This window comes from Martes martes (assembly GCF_963455335.1).
Source record: "Martes martes genome assembly, chromosome: 18".
Taxonomy (NCBI): Eukaryota; Metazoa; Chordata; class Mammalia; order Carnivora; family Mustelidae; genus Martes; species Martes martes.
The window spans coordinates 11,247,587-11,270,090 of NC_137906.1; the positions used below are offsets into that span (position 1 = coordinate 11,247,587).

At 52.5% G+C, this 22,504-nt stretch overlaps 1 protein-coding gene across 2 annotated transcripts; it reads left to right on the plus strand.

Annotated features, from left to right (window-relative positions):
- Nucleotides 1-1,221: 1,221 nt before the first annotated feature.
- INTS15 (integrator complex subunit 15) lies at nucleotides 1,222-15,012 on the plus strand. Of its 2 annotated transcripts, none has more exons than XM_080829969.1 (6): nucleotides 1,222-1,621; nucleotides 2,100-2,321; nucleotides 4,402-4,567; nucleotides 8,447-8,971; nucleotides 9,943-9,982; nucleotides 14,273-15,012. In XM_080829969.1, the coding sequence occupies exons 1-6, from the start codon at nucleotides 1,430-1,432 to the stop codon at nucleotides 14,472-14,474; spliced, it is 1,347 nt and encodes a 448-aa protein (XP_080686095.1). In that variant the 5' UTR covers nucleotides 1,222-1,429; the 3' UTR covers nucleotides 14,475-15,012. The 2 variants fall into 2 exon arrangements, with proteins under 2 accessions (XP_080686095.1, XP_080686094.1); XM_080829968.1 differs by having other exon boundaries at nucleotides 1,301-1,591.
- Nucleotides 15,013-22,504: the final 7,492 nt, after the last annotated feature.

Here is a 22,504-nt window from a genome sequence, read left to right on the forward strand (position 1 = left end):
TACTTTCTAAGTGTTGGTGTGGTGTTTCTTGGTTTTGCGGGGGGGTCTTTTTTTCTGGTTTCTGCATGTTTATAGATGGGCTCTCAGGGGTTCAGGAAGGGAAGAGAAAACTAGTGTTTCCTGGATGCTTAATCCTTACAACTGCCATGCTGATTCCTGTGGTAGAAATCTCCCTGTTCATCCTCTGTTCCCTCAGCCTGTTGGGATGGAGTTTATCTCAAGTCCTGATGCCAAGGGCATCAAAGGTGACTTCTCAGAGGTTCCAGCTAACCTTGGTCTCCTACTGTAGATTCGAGGCTTCTGAAGGAGGGGACTTGACTGTGTCCCCTGATGTGCCGGAGAGTCTCAGTGAGGTAGGGTTGTACCAGCTGCACCCTCTTTGATGCCCTTTCCAGCTCTCCCAGGGAAAGGACTTGGCTTTTCATCTCCTTAGTCCTGGCCCTCACCCAGGCCCTCCTTGTGGCCAGCATGGGCCTTTTACACAGGACCCAATCTTGTGCTTGTGGTCCCCCGGCTGCCCTGCCCTGGCTTCTTGTGGCCATGTTCAAGTTTTTTGCCCTATTTTTAAAATCCCAAACTAACACCCCAGCCCCCACGCTGCCACTGCCCCGTTAATTCAGTGTAGAGATGGATGCAGAAGAGAGAAAGTGTTGAGGATTTTGGGGAGGGGAGAGTTTTCAGGAGCAGGACACCTTCGATTCCCCTGACCAGCCGCACTGGAGGGGACTGGGGAGTAGGGGGACTCGGGACAAGAACTCGGAGGCCGGGGGTCGGATGGCATCATTTGTCACTGCGGCCCCAAGAGTTCCAATCTAGACACACCCTTTGACACGGCCCTGCACCACCACGCCTCCGTTACAGGTGGAAAAGCGCGGTGAAATCAATCAATGGACTGAGAGCGCCGCGCAAAGGAAGCCCGCGGAGCTTCACGTGCGGCGCGCGGGCGGGTGGAGCGCCAAGCCGCGCCCAGGTCCGCCGCGGCGGATCGCTGGGCCCCAGGTCCGGGGGCGGTCGCGGTGCCCGGGGGCGGGGCCTGTGGGGCGGGGCGTGCCTCCCTCCGCGCGGGCGGGCCGCGCCGCCAGGTGGCGCCCTCTTGAGAGCCAGCCCTCGCCGCCTCCTGCGCTTGGCCCCTGCGGGCCGCCGTCGCCGGGCCCCGCGTTCCGCCGCCGTTCGGCTCCGCGGCGACGGGCTCCCGCTGCCCTCGGTGGCGCCGCACTCGCACAGCCGGGCGCCCGCTGGCCGGCGGCGGCGGCGGCGATGGCCCCCTGAGCGGGCCGGAGCGGGAGCGGCGGGCGGACGGGCGCCGGGGTCGGCGGGCGGAGGCCGGGTCGCGGCCTCTTTGTCTCGGCGGCGGCGGCGGGCGCGCCCGCGGGGCCCGGGGCGGAAGTCCCGACGCGCTCCGGGCGCCCCGGGCCGCAGCGGCCGCACCATGAGCGACATCCGCCACTCGCTGCTGCGCCGCGACGCGCTGAGCGCCGCCAAGGAGGTGCTGTACCACCTGGACATCTACTTCAGCAGCCAGCTGCAGAGCGCGCCGCTGCCCATCGTGGACAAGGGCCCCGTGGAGCTGCTCGAGGAGTTCGTGTTCCAGGTGCCCAAGGAGCGCGGCGCGCAGCCCAAGGTGCGGCGGGCGGCCGCGAGAAGGAAACTCCCGCTTCTTTCCCGCCCCTCGCGGTGACAAGCCTTGGCCAACCACAGACCCTCTTCCCACCGGCGGCGCCGTTCTCGCCCCGGGCCGCGCTCCTTCGCAGCAGCCCCAGTCCACCTGCTCTGGCTCCCTGAGCATTGCTCGGCTGTGGGCCTGCTTGCCGGGCGTGCGACAGCCCGGTCTCGGCGGTGCTGCAGGAAGAGACGTTAAAGGCCTGTAATCGAGTCTCAGACCGCTGTAGGTCATCATCCCGAGGGCCCCAGGATGATGTCGAATTCTGTATACTGACATTTCCCGGGATTAACAGAGTTCTTCCCCCTGGGACCCAGGCTTTAGAGGGGAGAACAGTTCCCAGGGGGAAAATAGGATATTTCCTGCTTTCTTACCGTATGGATTAGTGCGCACGTTAAAGCTAAGTTTCTTACCGCTTCTCTTGGATTTGTTTTTGCAGAGGTTGAATTCACTTCAGGAGCTCCAACTTCTTGAAATCATGTGCAATTATTTCCAGGAGCAAACCAAGGACTCTGTCCGGCAGATTATTTTCTCGTCCCTTTTCAGCCCCCAAGGGAACAAGGCTGATGACAGCCGGATGAGCTTGTTGGGAAAACTGGTCTCCATGGCGGTGGCTGTGTGTCGGATCCCAGTGTTGGAGTGCGCGGCTTCCTGGCTCCAGGTACTACCCGAGAAATAGCCTTCTCCGGAGAGGCTCTGAAGAGGAGTTTAGTGCCCCTTAATTGGATTTTGGCAGAGGCATTTTGTGTGTTATCTCCTTGATGTCACTGCCCTGTCTGCTAATACTCCACACCTACGGTTAGATACAGGTAGTACCCATTCCTAACAAAACTTGTTTGTAATGGTAAATGAATTTAAGAGAAAAAAAGAAAATTCTTCATCTCCAGAATAAGCAAAATATCATTTTCCTTGGTTGAAAATGATATGGTAGAATGCATAATGTGGCCTCAAAGATAGATTTTGTGCATAATGTGGCCTCAAAGATAGATTTTTTTTTTAAAAGTAAGTAAATTACACAGGTCAGTAAGCGTGTGAATTGTTTCGCCTTGTTGCAGGGTGACATTACAAAGATCCTGGCTCTTCTTTTTTTTTTTTTTTTTTTTTTAATTTTTTATTTATTTATTTGACAGACAGAGATCACAAGTAGGCAGAGAGGCAGGCAGAGAGGGAGGAAGGGAAGCAGGCTCCCTGCTGAGCAGAGAGCCCTATGCGGGGCTCTATCCCAGGACTCTGAGATCATGACCTGAACCGAAGGCAGAGGCTTTAACCCACTGAGCCACCCAGGAGCCCCAGATCCTGGCTCTACTAATGGGTATGGCGCATGAGCCTTTTAGAATGTTTTTGAATATCAAAGAATATCAGTAGATTTTGTGTTAGATGGTATTTTGAAAGATTCATTTTGTTTTGCTTTTTTGTTACTCAGAGTCTTTCAAAAATTGATAATCCACGTAGAGTAATTATTAACTCAGAATTGAGATTAACATGATTCTCAGCTAAGCTAACAGAATTTACCATGTTCAGTTTCACAAACCTGCTTCATTCTCAAGTACTTGAAGGCTTTGGTGTTGGGTTTGTTTCTCCAATTTATGTAGATGTTTTCCTTGAAATCTGTTTATCCTCAAAATTTGGCTAGAAGAAAATACACTGTTCTCTGTGGTACCCAGGTAAGTCTCAGTGGAATCTGTACCTTAATTGTCACCAGGCTGATTTCTGGGCCGTCTGAATTGATCACGTGTGTTGTATTTAATGTCACAGTTACCTCTGTCCCTTCATCAATCACCTAGTGAAGACAGGCTTCGCATCTTGTCATTCATCACGTAATTTCTCATTTCTCTCTCCTGATGCTGTCGCGCTGGCTTTTTGGCAAAGCAAAAGCAGATGTCAGTGACAGGAAAGGCTCCTAGTGGTTTGAGTCCAGATTTGCCACCCCAGGGCGAGGGGCTGCAGCTTCCCATTGGGGAGGGCAGGATGGCTGGTTTGAGGTGGTGGGGGCAGAGTTCAGCCCGAGGGAACGATCTGGCTTGCTGTCTCCTTGTGGTTCTCCCCATCCACCACCCCACCGTAGGCCACATTGGGGCCCTGGACCTGGAGCGTCCTGAGCAGCCATGGAATGTGGCGGAAACTACAGATTGGCCTCTGATGAGGGGGGAGGAAAAAAACGGGGGAGGGTGCTGATAGAGGATTTGAAAGTATCACAGAAACCTGTAAGAGTAGGACCCGCTGCTCCAGAATCACAGGGGGCACTCACAGACTCTCCATGAGTTCTTTAAAGTGGTAACAACTGCTCATTTTTGTCTTTGGAGTCTCACCTGGAGGGTCACAAAAGTTGTCATTTCCTCACCTGAAGTCGCAAGTTACCTTTCCTAAGTGAACTTCAGAGCAAGTCAGCAGGCCTTTCTTGTAAAGGGCAGGACGGTAAATGCTTTAAGTTCTGCGGATCGTATAGTCCGTCACAAGCAGTCCCCTCTGCCCGTGCAGTGTAGGGAGCAGCCTTACACAGTCAGCAAACAGCCAAGCAGATGCATGTATCAGTAGAAGTTGCTTTGCAAAAAACAGGTGGCAGGATGGATTGGGCCTGTGGCCTTGGGTTTGCCCGGACCCGGCTTCCGAGTGAGCTCTGAACATCTTTTTCCCTTGTTGGGAGTGGTGCCACCAGCCCTGGTGGTCTCCTCCACGTGTACGTCGTTGTCGCCCGTGAGCTCACGACGCCTGTAGTTACGTGCACTGTGGCTTCTTTCCAGAGGACGCCTGTGGTCTATTGTGTGAGGTTAGCCAGGGCCCTCGTGGATGACTACTGCTGTCTGGTGCCGGGATCCGTGCAGACGCTGAAGCAGATCCTCAGTGCCAGCCCTCGCTTCTGCTGCCAGCTCATTACCTCCGTCACCGCGCTCTATGACCTGTCATCAGGTAAACTCCAAACAGGCCGCTGAGGTCGCTCGGGTGGCTGCCACTCTTCTTCCCACCGAACACCCAGGCGGAAAGCCCAGTGGACGCTCTGAAACGTGTGTTGTTTTTCTCTGAAACGTGTGTTTTCTTTTAGGCTGAAAGGGAAAGGAAGGGACGGCCTGGACTTCTGGAATTTGCCAGCAGGGAGCTTTCCTTAGTGCCTCCCACTCGGCTGACTCAGGGACGGTCCGAGTGGCAGGCAGCCTGCAAATGCTGGCGTCTGATGTCTGGGGAAGACGTGGCTTTCTCCCCAGACGTGATTTGCTTTTTTCTTCTTTTTTTTTTTTTTGTATCCCTCACTTTTTATTTTGGAAACTAGCAACACTTCAGGAAGGTGGTGAGACTGTTATAAGTGGCGAGACTCTCACCTAGATTTCAGCCCCTGTTAACACTTGCCGTGGGCTTTCTTGCCCTTCCTCCCTTTGTCTCCCCCTCTCACACACACTCCAGAATATTTGGTTTTCCTGAACTTTCAAGAGTTTGTTAGCAACGTCACATACCGAGTACTTCAGCGTGTATCTCTCCCCCGAGAACAAGAGCATTCCCTTACGTAACCCTGGTACCATTATCATGGTACCTGAGAAATTAAATAGCCTGAAAAATTAAATATCGAGGGAATTCTATTATTTCTTACATAGCCTGTCTTCAGCTTCCTTAATTGTCTCAATAATGTCTTTTTTTTTTTAAAGATTTTATTTATTTATTTGACAGAGATCACAAGTAGGCAGAGAGAGATAGAGAGGAGGAAGCAGGCTCCCCGCTGAGCAGAGAGCCCGATGCGGGGCTCGATCCCAGGACCCTGAGATCATGACCTGAGCCGAAGGCAGAGGCTTAACCCACTGAGCCACCCAGGTGCCCCTCAATAATGTCTTTTAGAGCCTTTTCCCTCCCTTGCTTCGAAAGGTCAGGAGAGCTTAGGATCCCTTCAGGGATCATACGTTATATAGTCGTCATGTCCCTTTGATCTTTTTAAGTCTTGAACAGATGAAGCATTAAAAAAAAAAAATCTCTTAGGACATCGATGGCTTTTGAAGAGCCCGGGCCTGTTGTTTCGCAGAGTATCTCTCAATTTAGATTGATCAGACTGTTTCCTTATGCAGGATTCAAGTTCAACATTTTTGGCAACAACCCTGCCTAAGCAGGGTTGATGTGTCCCGGGCATATGGTGCCAGGAGGCACGCATGTCACTTTCACTGTGGTGACATTTTTGAGGCTTTCTTGGGAAGATGCCAGGCGCAGTCCTCAGGGCCGCCAACAGATGGCATTTGACTTCAGCTGGGAGGGGCCCGTGTCCTCTGCCCCCTGTCCCTTTCCTGAGCATCAGAGCCCTCTGGTCAGATCATTTTATACAGGCTCTGAATAAAGACAACTGGTGCAGGTTGACCAGCTCTGTCTGAATTAGAGCAGGAGTCTCAGGCCCACGCTCACTAGGCTCTGCTGCCTACTTGCCTCCCGCAGGGGTGGGTTCCAGGGAACGTAGATTGACAAGGCTTTGTGGAACAGCGCATCCTTTCACATCCCTGTGCCCATGTGAGCCCCACGGCCCACGCGGCCCCTGGGGAAGTTTCGGGCCTCACCGCGGTGAGCACTTTTTCTGCAGAGTCGGACTCAAAGCCTGCTCTGCTCCTTCAGGCTCCTCCTCCTTTGCCCACAGCTCCTGCCGCCCTGGGGGTTGACCGTGTCTTATCCTGGTCTGATAGCGAAACCAGCCGCTGGGGAGCCCTCAGCAGCATTTCCGTTTGTGTTCAGTCCAGCGGCTCCGGGATCATATTTGATTCTCCTTTTTTTTTTTTAACCTTTTCCTCCGTGCTGTTCGGTTTTTTTAGTTCTCTTAGGAGAGTTTTCCTGGACAGAGTGTGAACACCGAAGTGTGTATCACAGTCACAAGTACCGTTTCTGTCCCGGCAACATGCCCATGGGCTGGGAGGCAGGTGTTGTGAGCGGTGGATGCCCTGCTGTTAGAGTGAGCTGTTCCCTGGCACTCTCCGGCAAAGGCTTTCTCAGAGCTGTTCCTAGCTGGGAACGGTAGCAGGCTCTCTGATTTCCTGTAGGAAAGGTTTCCTTAAACCCACTGGACTGCACCACGGTTTCTTTTCCAAGCCATCAGTTATCCCAGACCAACAAGGACCGGAATTGCCCTTAACACTGAGGACACATTAGACAGCGCGCAAAAGGCGGTCATGTTCAGAGCATACTTCCAGCGTTCTGGAACGAGATGAGACGGTATTTTTCTGGGATTTTTCTCTTAAGCCCCTTTGCCCGTCTGACGTGTGGGGGACTTTCACGACCACGTCATGGAGGTTTGATCGACATACCAAAAGCTGTGCATCTTTAACATGTCCAGCTTGGTGAATTAGGAGATGGGGAGGTCACCGGGCACCTGGTGGTGGCTCTAGAGGCAGAGCTGGAGTCCGCCGTCAGGATGGTGACCGATGCTGCTCTTGGGAGCCTCTGGTGACGGGAGAGCACTCCTGGGGACTCTGTGCCTTCAAAACCACAAGACAGAAGCAGCTCACCTCAGGAGACAGGACCTCCTCTTGCCTGAGTGGTGCAGAGACTTGGGTCACACACTCCTTGGGCACCCAGACACACGCAGCTTCGGGCTCTTGGAGACGCCTCTGCTTAGATGGGGGGGGGGGGTGCTGGATGGGGTGGTCTGCTGGATGCGCGTATGAGACTGGCATTCCTCATGCACAAACCTCTCGGGGGGGGGGCTTGAGGGCCAGACATGGGCTCCCCCACCGTTTATTTTGCCAAGTGAAGACCACAGGCAACAGCGGCTACCTACCGTTGTCCTCATTTATAGCAGAAGGGCAGGGCACAGTCGAACTCCCAGTCAGGAGGTCGGCATGATCTCGGGGGGGAAAGGCCGTGTCTCTGGAGAAAGAGGAGCCTCTGCCCACGTGTCTCACTCGCCCTGCACTCCTCTCTCGTGCTTGTCTCTGGCCTCAGCATCCCGGAAAGGGCCCCGTCTTCCTCAGCTCTCCGTGAGCAGGGGGCCACTCAGCCCCAGAGACAGAAGGGCGGGGACCCAGTCCCACGCTCACAGACACCTTCCAGGCGTTGTGTGCCAGGCCCAGGGTGGGCAGTGCAGCCGATCAGTCGAGAGCCAGAGCCTCTGGGGCCACGTCTGGGCCCACCACACGCTTTTCGTGAGTCCTGGGAAAGTGACTTAATATCACTGTGCCTCCTGCCTCTGATAACAGGCGGTTGTTGGAGGATTGAGTTGATCTGTGGAAAGGATTTAGACCAGTGCCTGGCTCATAGGGAACCCCAAATAAACGGCAACGCTTGCTTTGTGGAAAGTGCCACATAGAGGAGGTCAGGCTCTGCTTAGACAAAGATGCCACATCTGCGGCTGGGAAGGCTCTAGGCCACCAGCTGAACGTCGACTGCACCCTGAGCTGCTCTGTGAAGGCCACCGCAGCCGTCACTGGGCCACAGAGGCGACACCAGCAGAGGGACAGACACTATTCTGGGAAGGGCTGAGCTGTGGTGGCAGTTTGGGATATCAAGAGTGTGGGAATTTATTTAAATTGACCCAGGGGATGAACTCCAAAGCTTGGTGGAATCCCAGAGAATTGTTGACTTAACAAATACGTTTTTGAGCCCTACTGCGGCCAGACAGTCGTGGCCCTGGGGAGAATCACCGACTCAGACGGGAGTCCCAGCCCTCACGGAGGGGATGTTCTCAGAAAGGGGACAGAAAATAGTTAAGCAGAGCACATAACCTGAATGTCGGGGGCTGGGTACCATGCCGGTAGGGGGCCCATCTCCCCAGCCGCCACTTGTGTCACCAGGGCTGCAAACCCGTCTGACTTAAAGCGTCTTTGTTGGCAGATGACCTCATCCCACCGTTGGACTTGCTTGAAATGATTGTCGGCTGGATTTTCGAGGACCCGAGGTTGATTCTCATCACTTTTTTAAATACTCCGATTGCGGCCAATCTCCCGATAGGATTTTTAGAGCTCACCCCGCTCACTGGGTTGATCCGCTGGTGCGTGAAGGCCCCCCTGGCTTACAAAAGGAAGAAGAAGCCCTCCCTGTCTAACGGCCACGTCCCGACCAAGGTTACCAAGGACTCGGGAGGGATGGACAGAGACTCCCACCTGTTGTACTCGAAACTCCACCTCAGCGTCCTGCAGGTCCTCATGATGCTGCCGGTGCACTTAACCGAGAAGAATCTCTACGGCCGCCTGGGGCTCATCCTGTTTGACCACATGGTCCCGCTGGTAGAGGAGATCAACAGGTTGGCAGATGAACTGAACCCCCTCAACGCCTCCCAGGAGATCGAGCTCTCGCTGGACCGACTGGCGCAGGCCCTGCAGGTGGCCATGGCCTCCGGGGCGCTGCTGTGCACGAGAGGTGGGTGACTCCCTGGCCCTGGGCCCTCCCGAAGGAAAGCAGGGGTTCCGGGACGAGTAACTCTTCTCTGCTTTTTTTACGATTTCTTTCCCCTTAGCACAGGGAACTGGGTGAAGTCGCAGAGCGGACCCAGGTAGAGCACTGGCCGTGATGTCTGTGCATCTCCCGGCTGCTTTGCCCAGGCCTGGGGACTCCTCCAGAGTGAGGATGACCCGTCACCTTCTTTCCTCGTAGAGAACCTTATCTTTTTTTTAAGATTTTATTTATTCATTTGATAGACAGAGATCACAAGTAGGCAGAGAGGCAGGCAGACAGAGGAAGGGAATCAGGCTCCGTGCCGAGCAGAGAGCCCAACATGGGGCTCAATCCCAGAACCCGGAGATCATGACCTGAGCCGAAGGCAGAGGCTTTAACCCACTGAGCCACCCAGGCTCCCCTAGAGAACCTTATCTTTTCCTGCAGCCCATTTTTATTGAGGCATAAGTTTCATACAGCACAGTACCCAGGTTCAAGGGCAGGAAGCATCCCCAGCACCTGTTTCTGGGTCCGTGATGCTCCTGCACTTCGGTGCTGGAAGGCTCCCAGTGTCTGATAAACACCTGTGCTGGTTTAGTGACCGTGCGCTGGCAAGAACGTTGCCTCTGGCCCCAGGCAGCGGTCACTGTGGTGCGGTGTCCACTTAGTGCCTGGTGCGTCTGATCTGCTCTACGAGAGCCCTGCCTCCGGGCCCTTTCCCAGCCACCTGACAAATGACCAGTAGACCTGCCCCGCTTCTTGAGTCACGTATTCTGTCTGGGGCCTAGTTGTTAAAGCAAGAATCAAAAGAAGAGAGAGCACAGTTTCTAAGTGATGCTAGGAAGTTGTAGTTAAGACACAACTGCTCTCCAGCCAGCATCCTTGAAAAGAACTCAGTGAACGTTTCCCCTTGTTGTCTCCAGTCTGTTCCTTATTTTGTGTCTCCTTGATTTCAGATGACCTGAGAACTTTGTGCTCCAGGCTGCCCCATAATAAGTAAGTGCTCTCGAAGGCGTTGGCCTGGGGTGGGGTGGGGCCCTTGTCCTGGCCTCCTCGGGGAGAGTTGGGCTGCAGGGTCTGAAGCTTCTGTATGTCAGGAGCCCCCTCGGGACCTGACGGGGGATAGGATAGCATGACCCACAGGAGAGAAAGCCCAAGTGGAGAGTACATGGAAGAGGTGTAGCCAGCCTGTCCAGGGGTCCAGGGAAGAAACCAGAACCAGCTCAGAGTCGTTGACCACTTGCTGAATTGGCATACGTGGTTCGTGGTGACTTTGGACATTTGTGCACGCACACGGCCGGTGACAGGCGTGGGTGGCGCAGCCCTGTGGAAAACACTCAGAACCACGGCCCTTGGGCACCGCATGTCGTTTTAGGCTTTGTCGATGGGTGGCAGCACTGAGTGGCTTCTGAGCGTGATTCTCTCTGGTTTTCCGTGAGGCTGCGGCAATTTCTTCACCTGTCTCTGAGCCTCTGTTTCCTCCCTGGTAAAGCTGGGGGGATAATGCGCCTGTGTCAGAGAGTCGTAGTGAAGACTAAATGCGGCGCTGTTTGTCAGCTCTCGGCCTGTCTGTAAATGGCACTTACTGTCATTGTGTGGGAGAAGCAGTGCGAATAGTGGTGAAGAGCGGGGCTGTGGGGGCACACGGCTCCTGGGGGAAGGTCCGGGCCAGCGGCTTGCTCTCCGTGTGACCCTGGGCGGTGTCCTGGTCTTCCGCTGCCTTGCTTTGTCTGTGAAATCGAGAAAATAATCGTTCCCGTCCCCCTGCCACCCCTGCCTGCCGCCCCGTAGGATTTTTGTAAGGATTAGAGTGGAAACACAGAAAGCCCTCCGAACAGCGTTCTTGTGTTCGTGCTGCATGCTTGGTGTGTGGCCCGTATCTAAGAAGCATCAGCTGCTGGGCCACTTACTGTTGTCGTGACGTGGGAATGTCCCTTCCTCTGATTAATTTCACGGACCCTAAGAAGCAAAAGCTGTGCGCGCGAAAACGTTTCAGGCAAATGGAGTATCTTCAGTAGCAAAATACCAGAGGCAGCCTCCCGGGTGGGAAGCTTGGGGATACTTAGTAAATCAGGAGTGATACATGTGAGGGACAGAAATTATGTATCCACTCCAGAGAGTAACTGGCGACTGAGCGAGGGAGAGTTTGTAGCTGAGCACACAACTCCCTCCTGGTGCGCGCAGGGACAGAAGACGACGGAGTGAAGTCGGTAGGATGACCAACGTTCTCCTTTCTGCAGAGGCTCACGTTGGCCTTCGTTGGCTGGGGCTGCAGGGCTGGTGGTCTCGGACAGCGGACAGAGGGCAAGCCAGCCCGCCAGGCCCCTCTGCGTGGTGGGTGCTCACAGCTGCCGGGGGCCAGGAGTCTGGGCACGTATGGCAGGCTGACCACAGGCATCACCCCGGGCCGGAGGAGTGGCCAGGAGCCGGCTCACGGACTGACGGCGACAGTAGCCGCGGCCCGAGGACTGTGCGCTACTACGTGGTTGGGGATCTTGGTGCCAGGCCTTGTGGCTTTGGCAGGTGTCTGGGCCGAGGCGGAAACCAAGTGGGTGGAGTGTGTGGGTCCTGGAGGAACAGAATGGGCCGCTTGGCATAGTCTGTCAGCAGAACGGACAGCTTGCCCAGAGCGCCACCTGTCCCTCAGGAGCTCACAATGTTCCTTTCTTTTTTTTTTCCCCTGGGCTCTAGCGAAATTCCCTGGCATCTGAGAACATCGTTACTGAGTTGGCAATTTTCTGCTCCTCCTGCAGTCATCTCTCCGTACTGTTTCCCATCTCTGTGCGCAGCTGTTGTCTAATGTGTAGCGTTTCAGGCCATTAGAGCAGTGAGAGGGTCTAAATCCTTTCTCGTCTTAGCACTGTGACCAGGGGTCCCCATTGGAATCCCAGGGAAACGTCTTCACAGCCTGTGCTGGGCCCCATCCTGACCCGTGTCGCCCAAAACCCATCCTCCCAGGGGCAGCCTGGCAGTGACACCGGGAAAGACAGGACACAGAGCCACTTGGAAAACTTATTTGACTTCTGATAGTAGTCTCTTTTCTGGTAATTGTCTTTCTGAATAGACTGGAAACTTCTTCTTCTTTTTCTTTTTTTACGATTTTATTTGTTTATTTGACGGAAAGAGAGAAAGTGAGAAAGGAAACCCAGTAGGGGGAGAGGAAGAGGGAGAAGCAGGCTCCCCGCTGAGCAGGGAGCCCGACACGGGACTCCACCCCAGGACCTGAGATCATGATCTGAGCCAAAGACAAATGCTTAATGACTGAGCCACCCGGGCACCCCTAGACTGGAAACTTCTTGAAACCCCTTTTATCTCTGGCAGATTCAACCGAGCATATGACTTAAATTTTGCTTCTGTAATGCTCTTCTTAGATTTGTTTCTGTGTTTGCTTATTTGGAGTGACTTTCTCACTGTGAGTTATAAAAAAAAAATGTGGTAACATAAAAGGGGCTCCGGGGGTGCCTGGGTGGTTCATTGGTTAAGCGTCTGTCTTCGGCTCAGGTCATGATCCCAGGGTCCTGGCATCGAGCCCCACATCAGGCTCCCTGCTCAGTCGGAAACCTGCTTCTCCCTTTCCCTCTGCTGCTGCCCCTGCTTCTGCTCTCTCTCTCTCTCTCTCTGTCGAATAAATAAATAAAATCTTCTTTAAAAAAAATGTAAAAGAAAAGGGGCTCCGAAGAGCCTTAGGCCACTGGAAGGCACCAACGTTCTTCGTGCCTTGGGTTTACTTTCGGAGCCCCTCCTGTGGGCTCTGAGCACCAGACTTTATCTTCAGGGGTGGGAGGGGTGAGGGTCAGTCTGCAGAAGACTTAGTCCCCACCGTCAGAGCTCCAGGAAGGTGGCAGCCGGTGGCCAGGGCAAAGTGGCCTGGGGTGGTTCCTGGACCAAGCAGGGTCGTGTGCAGGGAAGGTTGTGGCCTGGTGGGATGAGGAGGAAGTCCTCAGGGTGAATGATGGGTGTGAACAGGACCGGGCAGGCAGATTTGGTGATGTGGCGAGAGTGACTTAGACGCTGCAGAGACACAGAAGGCAGCCGGAGCCACCGCCGTGGGTTGTGGCTGGAGAGCAAGCACGGAGTCTGTCTGTCTGCAGGGGAGAAAGGGGAGAGGCGGGGCTGGGAAAGGAGGCCTCTGTCCTGAAGAGGAGAGGGCCCAATAAGTTTCTCCGATTAGGGCGTGATTGGGTGTTTGGGGTTGGCTGCAGGAAGTGGGCCAGCTAAGGCCTGGGAAGCTCGTGGTGCTGGGAGAATTAGGAATCTTTGCTGATCTCACTGGGAGGAAATGTGGGATTGGCGAGGATGGGGCCAGTCAGAGGGAACTCTTCAGGGAGTTTTAGAAGGGACCAGTATTGGAAACTGGAAGGGATTCCAGGAGGAGGGTGAAGGCCATGGATGTCCTGAGCCACAGAGAGCAGAGAACAGGCCCGAGGAGGCACGTGGCACCTAGGGCTTGGAGTGGTCATGGGTGGGAGTTGGCAAAGGAGTGACTGGGTCCTCCCTCGGAGACCCCGGGTGTGATGCGTAGGGCTGGAGTGTGACTGCAGAAGGCTCTCCCAGAAGTAAAGGAGCCAGTAAGCAGGAGGGTTGGGAGCTCTGCAGAGAGAGAGGGGAAGGGTGGCCCCTAAAGGTGGGGAAGGGCCTGGGCCATCCCGAGGGCAGGGCCTGCACCGTGCTCACGTCTGAGCCTTGGAAAGGCCTGCGTTCATGTGTTGTGCCTGGAATTCATTTGGGACTCAGTCATTACGAGTGACGTTGGGAGCCCTGTGGCCTGCCGTCCTGCTTGCTGCCCTGCCTTGGTCATAACCCTCTTAAGTGTAGGTGATTGGGGCTGAACTGGATGTGGGGTCTCCAGGCCACAGACATCGAGCCTGTGCCCAGAGCTTCCGTGGACCCCAGCCCTGTCCCTGCCCCGCCTTGGCCACCTCCCCTGTGGTTTCCTCACCCTCCTCCCGAATTGTCGCCTTCAGGATCCTGCTTTTCTTACTGCCAGCCCTTCCTCTCTCCTCTGTCTCAGACCGGTCTCAATCCTGCCACCTCCAGGTCACCTCCTCCTGCTCTGACCCCCACTCCCTACCCCGGCCATAAGTCACCCCCATCCCATGTCCCGAGTTGACAGGTTCCCCCTCTGGAAACCTCCGTGTTCTGTGCCTGTGTCTGGTGCGTTTCCCGGTGCGTGTGTGAGGCCACCACCACGCCCAGGCCCTCTCTCCCTTCCGGGGGCCACCGCGTCCGTAAGGGGACAGGCCAGCCCAGCCGCCGTGCGCCTAACCCTTGTTCTTGTGTTTACAGCCTGCTCCAGCTGGTGATCTCGGGCCCAGTGCAGCAGGCGCCCCACGCAGCGCTGCCCCCTGGCTTCTACCCTCACATCCACACGCCCCCGCTGGGCTACGGGGCCGTGCCGGCCCACCCCGCCGCCCACCCTGCCCTGCCCGCACACCCAGGGCACACGTTCATGTCGGGCATGACCTTCCCGTTCAGGCCCATCCGCTAGGCCGGCCCCGGTGCCGCCGAGGGGCAGTGTGCCTTCCGCCCGGGCCGGAGGAAGCCTTCCAGAGAAAGGGGGGGAGCCACCCCCTCGAAGAGGACCTTTTCGGGAAGCCGGTGGCCCCTCGTCCCCAGCAGGACTGTCGGTGCGGACGGTACGCGGCATTGCAGTCCGGGGGGCCTTCTGCCGGGTCACGTTCAAGTCCGGATGGGATATGTGGAAGGAAGGACGGACAGCGCGCGCCCAGCCGTGTGGGCGTCCTGCTGAGACGCCGATTCTTGGAGCCGGTGTCCGTGTGTAGTTTCAGACGCGCGGGGAGCCCGTGCTGCCCCGAGCACGGCTGTGATGAGCGGCATTTGCAGGTCCCGCTGGTGTCTCTGCGTGTGAGTGGGACGGGTCCCTGGGAGCTCCGTGAGCTCGAAGCTGGGCCCCGGCGCGGGCCGGGCAGGGAACCGGGCAGGGGGCCGCAGCCCAGGAGCTCCTCTGTTTTATTGAGGTCTAAATTTTCCTTTCATATGTTCAAATAAAATTTTTCTAAACAGTTTTATAGACTTTATGGATTATTTTTACAACATAGTCGGTGTGAGCGGCAGTGGTTTCCTTGTGGGTCTGCAGTGATGGGGTAAGAGGTTTGAATATAATTTGAGTCACCTGTTACCAGAAGCACTGCTGCCCTCGTCCCCGCCGCCCTCGTCCCCGCCGCCCTGCCGGCCCCCAGGGGCCTGTCTGCTTCCCTCCGTGCGATGGAACTCTCTGCTTTGAGTTCTCATTTCCTAGTTCCTAGAAGGCACAATGCCTGTAGCGATGACATGGGACCCCCTTGGGCTGGAAGTGAGGCGGGAGAGACACTTACAGCCAACAGTGAGCAATGACGGGCTGAGATGAACTTGTGGGGATGAAATTGAGCCTTGTGGTTTGTCTGCCTTTCTGCTCCTGGCCAAACGCCATGACCCAGGGGACCAGACCAAACCAGCCTGCCCGATAAATTCCTGTGTGTGTTTCCTTTTTTTTTTTTTTTTTTCCCCAGGTCTGGGGTTCAGGGCATGCCTCGAGACAGGGAGCATGAGCTGATACAGCTGCCGTGTAGGGGCCGTCCTTGCTTGGAAAGGGCCCCAACCACACCTGCTTTCTCAGCCACGTCAGACTGGCTTCTTCGGGCGCCTGCAGCGCTCAGCCGGGTTCCCGGAGCCGCAGCGGGTGGGAAGGAACCCGCCCGCAGGGCAGCCTCTCAGGAATCTGGTTTTAAGCTGCTTCCGAGAGCCACGAACTAAAAAGGAAATTGCCCTTACTTTGACTTTGATTTCATTATTCTTGGTTGATTGTGTTCCGTGTTGGTGTGTTTATCTGCTGAGGTCGGTTCAGGAACTGAAGTGAAAAAGTAAAAGTGAATATCGGCTTCCACCCATGAGACACACCCATGAGACCGAGGAGATGAGCACTTGGCTGGTGCGCGCTGTTCAGCTCCGGTGCCCGGTGTTTCTGGAAGCCATGGAAGAAGCCCTCCTGCTGCTGTGCCGTTAGGGGAGGTCTGTGAGCGTGGCTCCGTCCCAGAAGGAGGCATCCACCAAATTCTAGGGCCTAGTTAGGGCTTAGTTCATCTTGGGCCCAAGGTGGGTTTTGCCTTGAATGACAGGGAGAACAGAAAAGGGGAGGGGCGGGCTTGGGAGGGGAGGGGAGGGGAGGGGAGAGGAGGGGAGGGGAGGGGAGGGGGAAGGAAAAATGGAGGAAATAGAGCTCCTGGAGCCTCCACTTTCTCTGGTGGTGTTTCTAGTAGTGCGTAAGCAATTAAGTCAACTTTTTAAAAAGCTGGGTGTATGTGGACTGTTACACCTTTACCAAGTCTTGCCTTTCCACCTATTAACAATAAGAAGTATTTCCTATTTACTAATTAAGTGCCAGGCTCTTCCTAATGAGTATTTTAGGCACATAAAAAATTTGTGTAGGGGCGCCTGGGTGGCTCAGTGGGTTAAAGCCTCTGCCTTCGGCTCAGGTCATGATCCCAGGGTCCTGGGATCGAGCCCCAAATCGGGCTCTCTGCTTAGCAGGGAGCCTGCTTCCTCCTCTCTCTCTCTCTGCCTGCCTCTCTGCCTACTTGTGATCTCTGTCAAATAAATAAATAAGACCTTTAAAAAAAAAAAACCTTAAAAAAATTTGTATATGAGGAAGATATGTGCAGAGTATAAAATGAAGTATACCCATATAGAATGTATCAAAAATGCAAATTAATCAAAAGACATCCCAATAGGGGTGCCTGGGTGGCTCAGTCGTTAAGTGTCTGCCTTCGGCTTGGGTCATGATCCCAGGGTCCTGGGTTCAACCCCCCCGCATCGGGTTCCCAGCTCAGCAGGAGGCCTGCTTCTCCCTCTCCCACTCTCCCTGCTTGTGTTCCCTCTCTCGCTGTGCCTCTCTCTGTCAAATAAAATCTTAAAAAAAAAAAGACATCCCAATAAAAAAATGAGTGAAGGACGTGAACAGATACTTCATAGAAAACCCAAACTACCAATTAAAAAAAAAAAAAAGATTCTAAAACTGGTAACCAGGGAAATACAAATTAAAAAGAGATACAAATTAAAAAAAGATGCCATGATTTCCATTTATCCATCAGATTGGCAAAACAGAAAATAACTAAAGGTCTGAAGAAACAATGATCGCACTGTGTATGTAGATAACTGGTTTAGCCACTCCGGAGAAATGAAGAAATAAAATGGCCCTATGGCCCAGCAAGCCCAGATGCCAAAAAGAGTGTTCACGGATGTTGATGGCAGTATTGTTTTTTAAGTAACAGTTCTATGAAGAGAGAACTCACTTACCCAATTCACTCATTTCAAGAGCACGCTTTGGTGGTTGCAGAATATTTACAGAGTCGTGCAAACCAACATCACCACTCTCTGTTCTAGAACATTTGATCATCCCCTAAAAGAAATCCTGTGCCCACTAGCACCCTCCCCCTCGCCGCAGCCCCCCCCCCGACCCGTCTACTTTCTGTCTCTCTGGACTTGCCTGTTCTGAATGTCTCGTGTAAATGGAATCCTACAGACACGGTCTTCTGAGACTGGCTTCTTTCACTTAGCATCATGTGTCTGGGGGTCATCCTTGTAGCACGAATCACCACTTCATTACCTTTTGTGGCCACTAATACCCCATTGTGTGATGTGTCACATTTTGTTTGTCCGTTCGTTGGTTGATGGACACTTGGGTGCTTTGGCTCATATGAATATTTCTGCTATGAACATTTGTGTACAAGGTTTTGTGTGGGCGTAGGTTGTCAGTGTTCTCAGATAGACACACACACCCCTATGGAAATGCTGGGTGCGGTGTGTGTGTGTGTGTGTATATATATATATATATATATATATTTTTTTTTTTTTTTTTAAATAAGGAAAATCCAGAAACTGCTTGAATAGCCTCAGGAGAGAACCGGCCAGCTAGGAGTTGTAAATTCAGACGTCTGTAGAGACCAGGCAGGTGTTGACCATGGGTGAAGCTTCCAGAACTAGACACCAGGGGGTACCAAGTACTATGCCAAACTGGGGAAATCCTAGGGGTGCCGTATCTGGACACCCAGGCCAAGGTGAATGTTGTCCGAACTTCTGAGTATTCAGGAGAAGTTGGAAATCAATTTTTTACGGTATATTTTCCTAATTTGAAAGCCTCTCTTAGAAAGTAATCTATGAGGGTGCCTGGGTGGCTCAGTTGGTTAAGCAACTGCGTTTGGCTCAGGTCATGATCCTGGAGTTCCGGGATCGAGTCCCGCATCAGGATCCCAGCTCCACAGGGAGTCTGCTTCTCCCTCTGATTCTCTCCCCTCTCATGCTCTCTCTCACTGTCTCTATCTCAAATAAATAAATAAAATCTTAAAAAAAAGAAAGAAAGTAATCTATGACGTTAGAAGTCAGGATGCCAGCTGTATGTCCTGGAAATGGGGTAGTGATCAAAGGAGACCTTATGCTGTCCGTATTGTTTTAAAGTTTCAATTTTGTTTTAAGTTTTTTAATTAAAAGAACCATTCTGAGTCATAATGAAAGATGACAAGACTTGAATTAGCCCCTGACGGCTAGAAGAGAAACCCATTTTTGACAAATCTACTGGCCAGTATTGCACACATTTTACTTTTTTTACAAGGACAATGTATTCTTGTTACTTGTCTAATTAATTAAAAGCTGATTTTTAAAAACCTGCATGGTAGAACATCTATCTCTGGTCGTGATGGGCCGGATCTGTCGGACCAGCCTTTCTGCTTTAACTAAAAATGCTGGAAAAAATACAGAAATATCTTTTTAAAAAATATTTTATTTATTTATTTGACAGACAGAGATCACAAGTAGGCAGAGAGGCAGGCAGAGAGAGAGGAAGGGAAGCAGGCTCCCTGCCAAGCAGAGAGCCCGATGCGGGGCTCGATCCCAGGACCCTGAGATCATGACCTGAGCTGAAGGCAGAGGCTTAACCCCCTGAGCCACCCAAGCACCCCCAGAAATATCTTGCAGTATGGAAGAGCCAACGGGTTGTAAAGAACTTCCAGGCCAAATGCTGGGGGAGCGCAACCAAGAGGCGGCTAAGGTGCACTGAGACCCTTTGCCCTGAGGGTCTCAGGGGTTAAGGGCTGAAGGTAAGCGTCTCTCTGTTTTGCTAACATACACCCTCAGTAAACACAAAAGACTTCAGGGAAGGTGGCTCTTGCCCCAAGCAGAGCATAGGAGGGAGGGATGGGGTAGCAGGGAATGAAAGGAAAGTCCTGTTCTAAGAAGTGAAGGACAGGGACCAGGACTCACTCCTGTTGACAGCAAGAGGAAACCTCCCTCTGTGACCTCAATTCTTAGGGAACCTTAGACTTGTTGTCCTCCCAGGTGCCCAGCAGAGCAAATGCATATCCTCCGGAGGAAAGGTGTTTATCTTAGGCTTCAAGGAGCCTGCAAACCGACTGTTCAAGGACAGTGACCAGCATACAGTGAAAAATGAGCCAGTCGCCACACGCAGGCACCAACAGCTGCAACCCGCAGCAGAAACAGGCTCAGAAAATCAGGAATGTCAGGGTCAGACTCCACACCAATCATGCTTACTCTGTTTAAAGGAATAAAAGACAAGTGTGGGACTACAGGGAAAAAGAAAGCATGAATGTGACCTAGCAGATTTGGAAAAAAGCCGGATGGAACTTCTAGAAATGAAAAGTGGAATCACCTACTTAATTCAGTTAGCGTGGAGTGCGTGGGGATGCAGAGGGGCACGACCCCCTTGGAAAGAAATGTGGCAATATTTAGCAAAACTGCATATGAATTTGCCCTTCCCCTAGGAATCTGCTACTTGCAGGGCTGTGCCCTGAAGATCCAATGGCAGAAATACAAAATAATATCCGTGCAAGACCTTTCCCTGCAGCATTCTTTTTTTTTTTTTTAAGATTTTATTTTTTTATTTGACAGACAGAGATCGCAAGTAGGCTGAGAGGCAGGCAGAGAGAGAGGAAGGGAAGCAGGCTCCCTGCCGCCGAGCAGAGAGCCCGATGCGGGACTCGATCCCCGGACCCTGAGATCATGACCTGAGCCGAAGGCTGAGGCTTTAATGCACTGAGCCACCCAGGTGCCCCCCATTTTGGATCCGTTGAGTTAAAATATACTACCAGAATTAATTTTACCTGTAACTGTTTACTGTTTACTGTTCTAAATGTAGCTACTGAGATTTGTTAAATTCTGCTTATGGCTTGGATCATATTTCTGTTAGCCCTGGTATAGACTGCACCCGAAAACCAACCTATAAATATTTGTTGAATGAGTATGATGTTTAAGATGTTTGCAACAGGCAGTATTAACTTTGTAATCAGATGAACCAAAGCTTGGAAATGTTTAACACAGTTGCGAATAGTTGCCTGGTAATCTCAATCGTGCCTCAGTGCGTGGCATTTTGCATTAAAGGCAGAGGGCTGGGAATTATTTCCACGGAGGGGTCAAGAGCTTGGGCTTTGAAATTCCACAGACCAGGATCTGACCCCAGCTCTGTTCCTTTGTTACCTTGGCCAAGTTAATTCAACCCTCTGAGCCCTGCTTTCTTCAGGCACAAAATGGGGTTAAACACATTTTTGTCCATACGTGTAGCTTGACTAAGGTGTCTGAAAGGAGAACGTTCTGTGTCTGTGCTCCTCGGTCTTGTACTACCACGAAGGTTCAAACACTTCCCATCTACCTGCGTGGAGTGGGGGTTCCTAGCCATCTACCAGGTCCGTTCTCTCGTTCTACCATAATGAGAGGGTAACTGAACCCATCACTAGATGCCTTTCCCTAACCTTCCTTGTACCTCATCTCCCAACCTTGGGCAGTATGGACTGGACAGCTGCGCCACTCAGAATTTCCCTACGAATTTAGTTAGGTTGGCCAAGAAAAGGCACCTCTCATAACTTCCCCCGTGGGGAATGCAGCTGACTCACAGCCCCAGCGGCTGCCTCTGCCAAGGATACCAGCGTGGGTCCACGCTTGCAGGACAGAGAATGCCTCTAATTTGAGTCTTGGGCTCCCCGTGGCACCCCATGGTCTTGGAATCTGTTCTTTTAACAAGTGCCCCAGGTAATGCCTATAACCAAGTCATTTTAAGAAAGACTTGGTTTGGTAATCATCATAACTGCCCAATACACCACAAATAATGGAGGAGGAAAAAATGGTCTGTGACTTGCAAACAAAGAAACTAGCCTCAAGCCTTCCTTTTTGACAGAGGCCCTAGGGGAAAGCCCCAGGCCGCCATGCAACAGGCACTTGGTGTCACCAGAGACTTGGTTTTGCAGGTAGGGATAGTTTGGTACGTGACAGGACTAGCAGACCTAATCGGACATCATTTTATTGATGCACATGCTTGACGGTGGACAGGGTCCCCTTGGTCGGCTGGTTCACTGGGGGCACCTGTCCAGTACCTTCGAGATTCACTGAGGCACCCTCGTCTCCTAATTGTTGCATTAATTTTTTTTTTATTGAGGCCAGATCCACAGAACATGAAATTCATTGTTTTAAAGTGTATACAGTCCAGTGGTTTTTAGAATACTCAGAACGTTATGCAGCCATCACAGTTATCCAATTCGAGAACATTTCTATTGCCCCAGAAAGAAACCCTGTACCTCACCTTCTCCCCTTCCTGTCCCTTGACAACCAGTCTACTGCCTGTAGACGTGCCTGCGGTACATATTTCATATACATGAAATCGCTTAATATGCGGTCTTTTGTGACTGCTTTCTTTCACTTAGTATTGTGTTTTTCAAGGGTCATCCATATCCATCAGAACTTCATTTATGTTTATGGCTGAGTAATATTCCATTGTGTGGATAGACCGTATTTTGTGTATCTGTTAATCATTTAGGTGGTTTCTACTTTTTTGGCTTTTATGACTAGTGCTGCTATGAACACTTGTGTACGTGTGTTAGTTGGAACACCTCTTTTCAATTCTTTTTTTTTTTTAAAGATTTTATTTATTTATTTGACAGAGATCACAAACAGGCAGAGAGAGAGAGGAGGAAGCAGGCTCCCTGCTGAGCAGAGAGCCCGATGCGGGGCTCGATCCCAGGACCCTGAGATCATGACCTGAGCCGAAGGCAGAGGCTTAACCCACTGAGCCACCCAGGCGCCCCTCTAACTGCCTTTTTAAAATAGAAGTGAACCAGCTGATCCTAAAATTTACATGGAATTAAAAGGGAGCCGAGATACTCAAAACAGTCTTGAAAATCAACAACAACAACACTAGAATATTCACAGTTCCTAACTTTAAAACTTGCTACAAAGCTACAGAAATTTTTAAAAAGCACAGTAGTGGTAAGAAACAGACATATAGGGGCACCTGGGTGGCTCAGTAGGTTAAAGCCTCTGCCTTCGGCTCAGGTCATGATCCCAGGGTCCTGGGATTGAGCCCCGCATCGGGCTCTGTGCTCAGCAGGGAGCCTGCTTCCCCCTCTCTCTCTGCCTGTCTCTCTGCCTACTTGTGATCTCTGTCTGTCAAATAAATAAATAAAATCTTAAAAAAAAAAAGAAAAAGAAACAGACATATAGACCAATGGAACAGAATAGGAATTC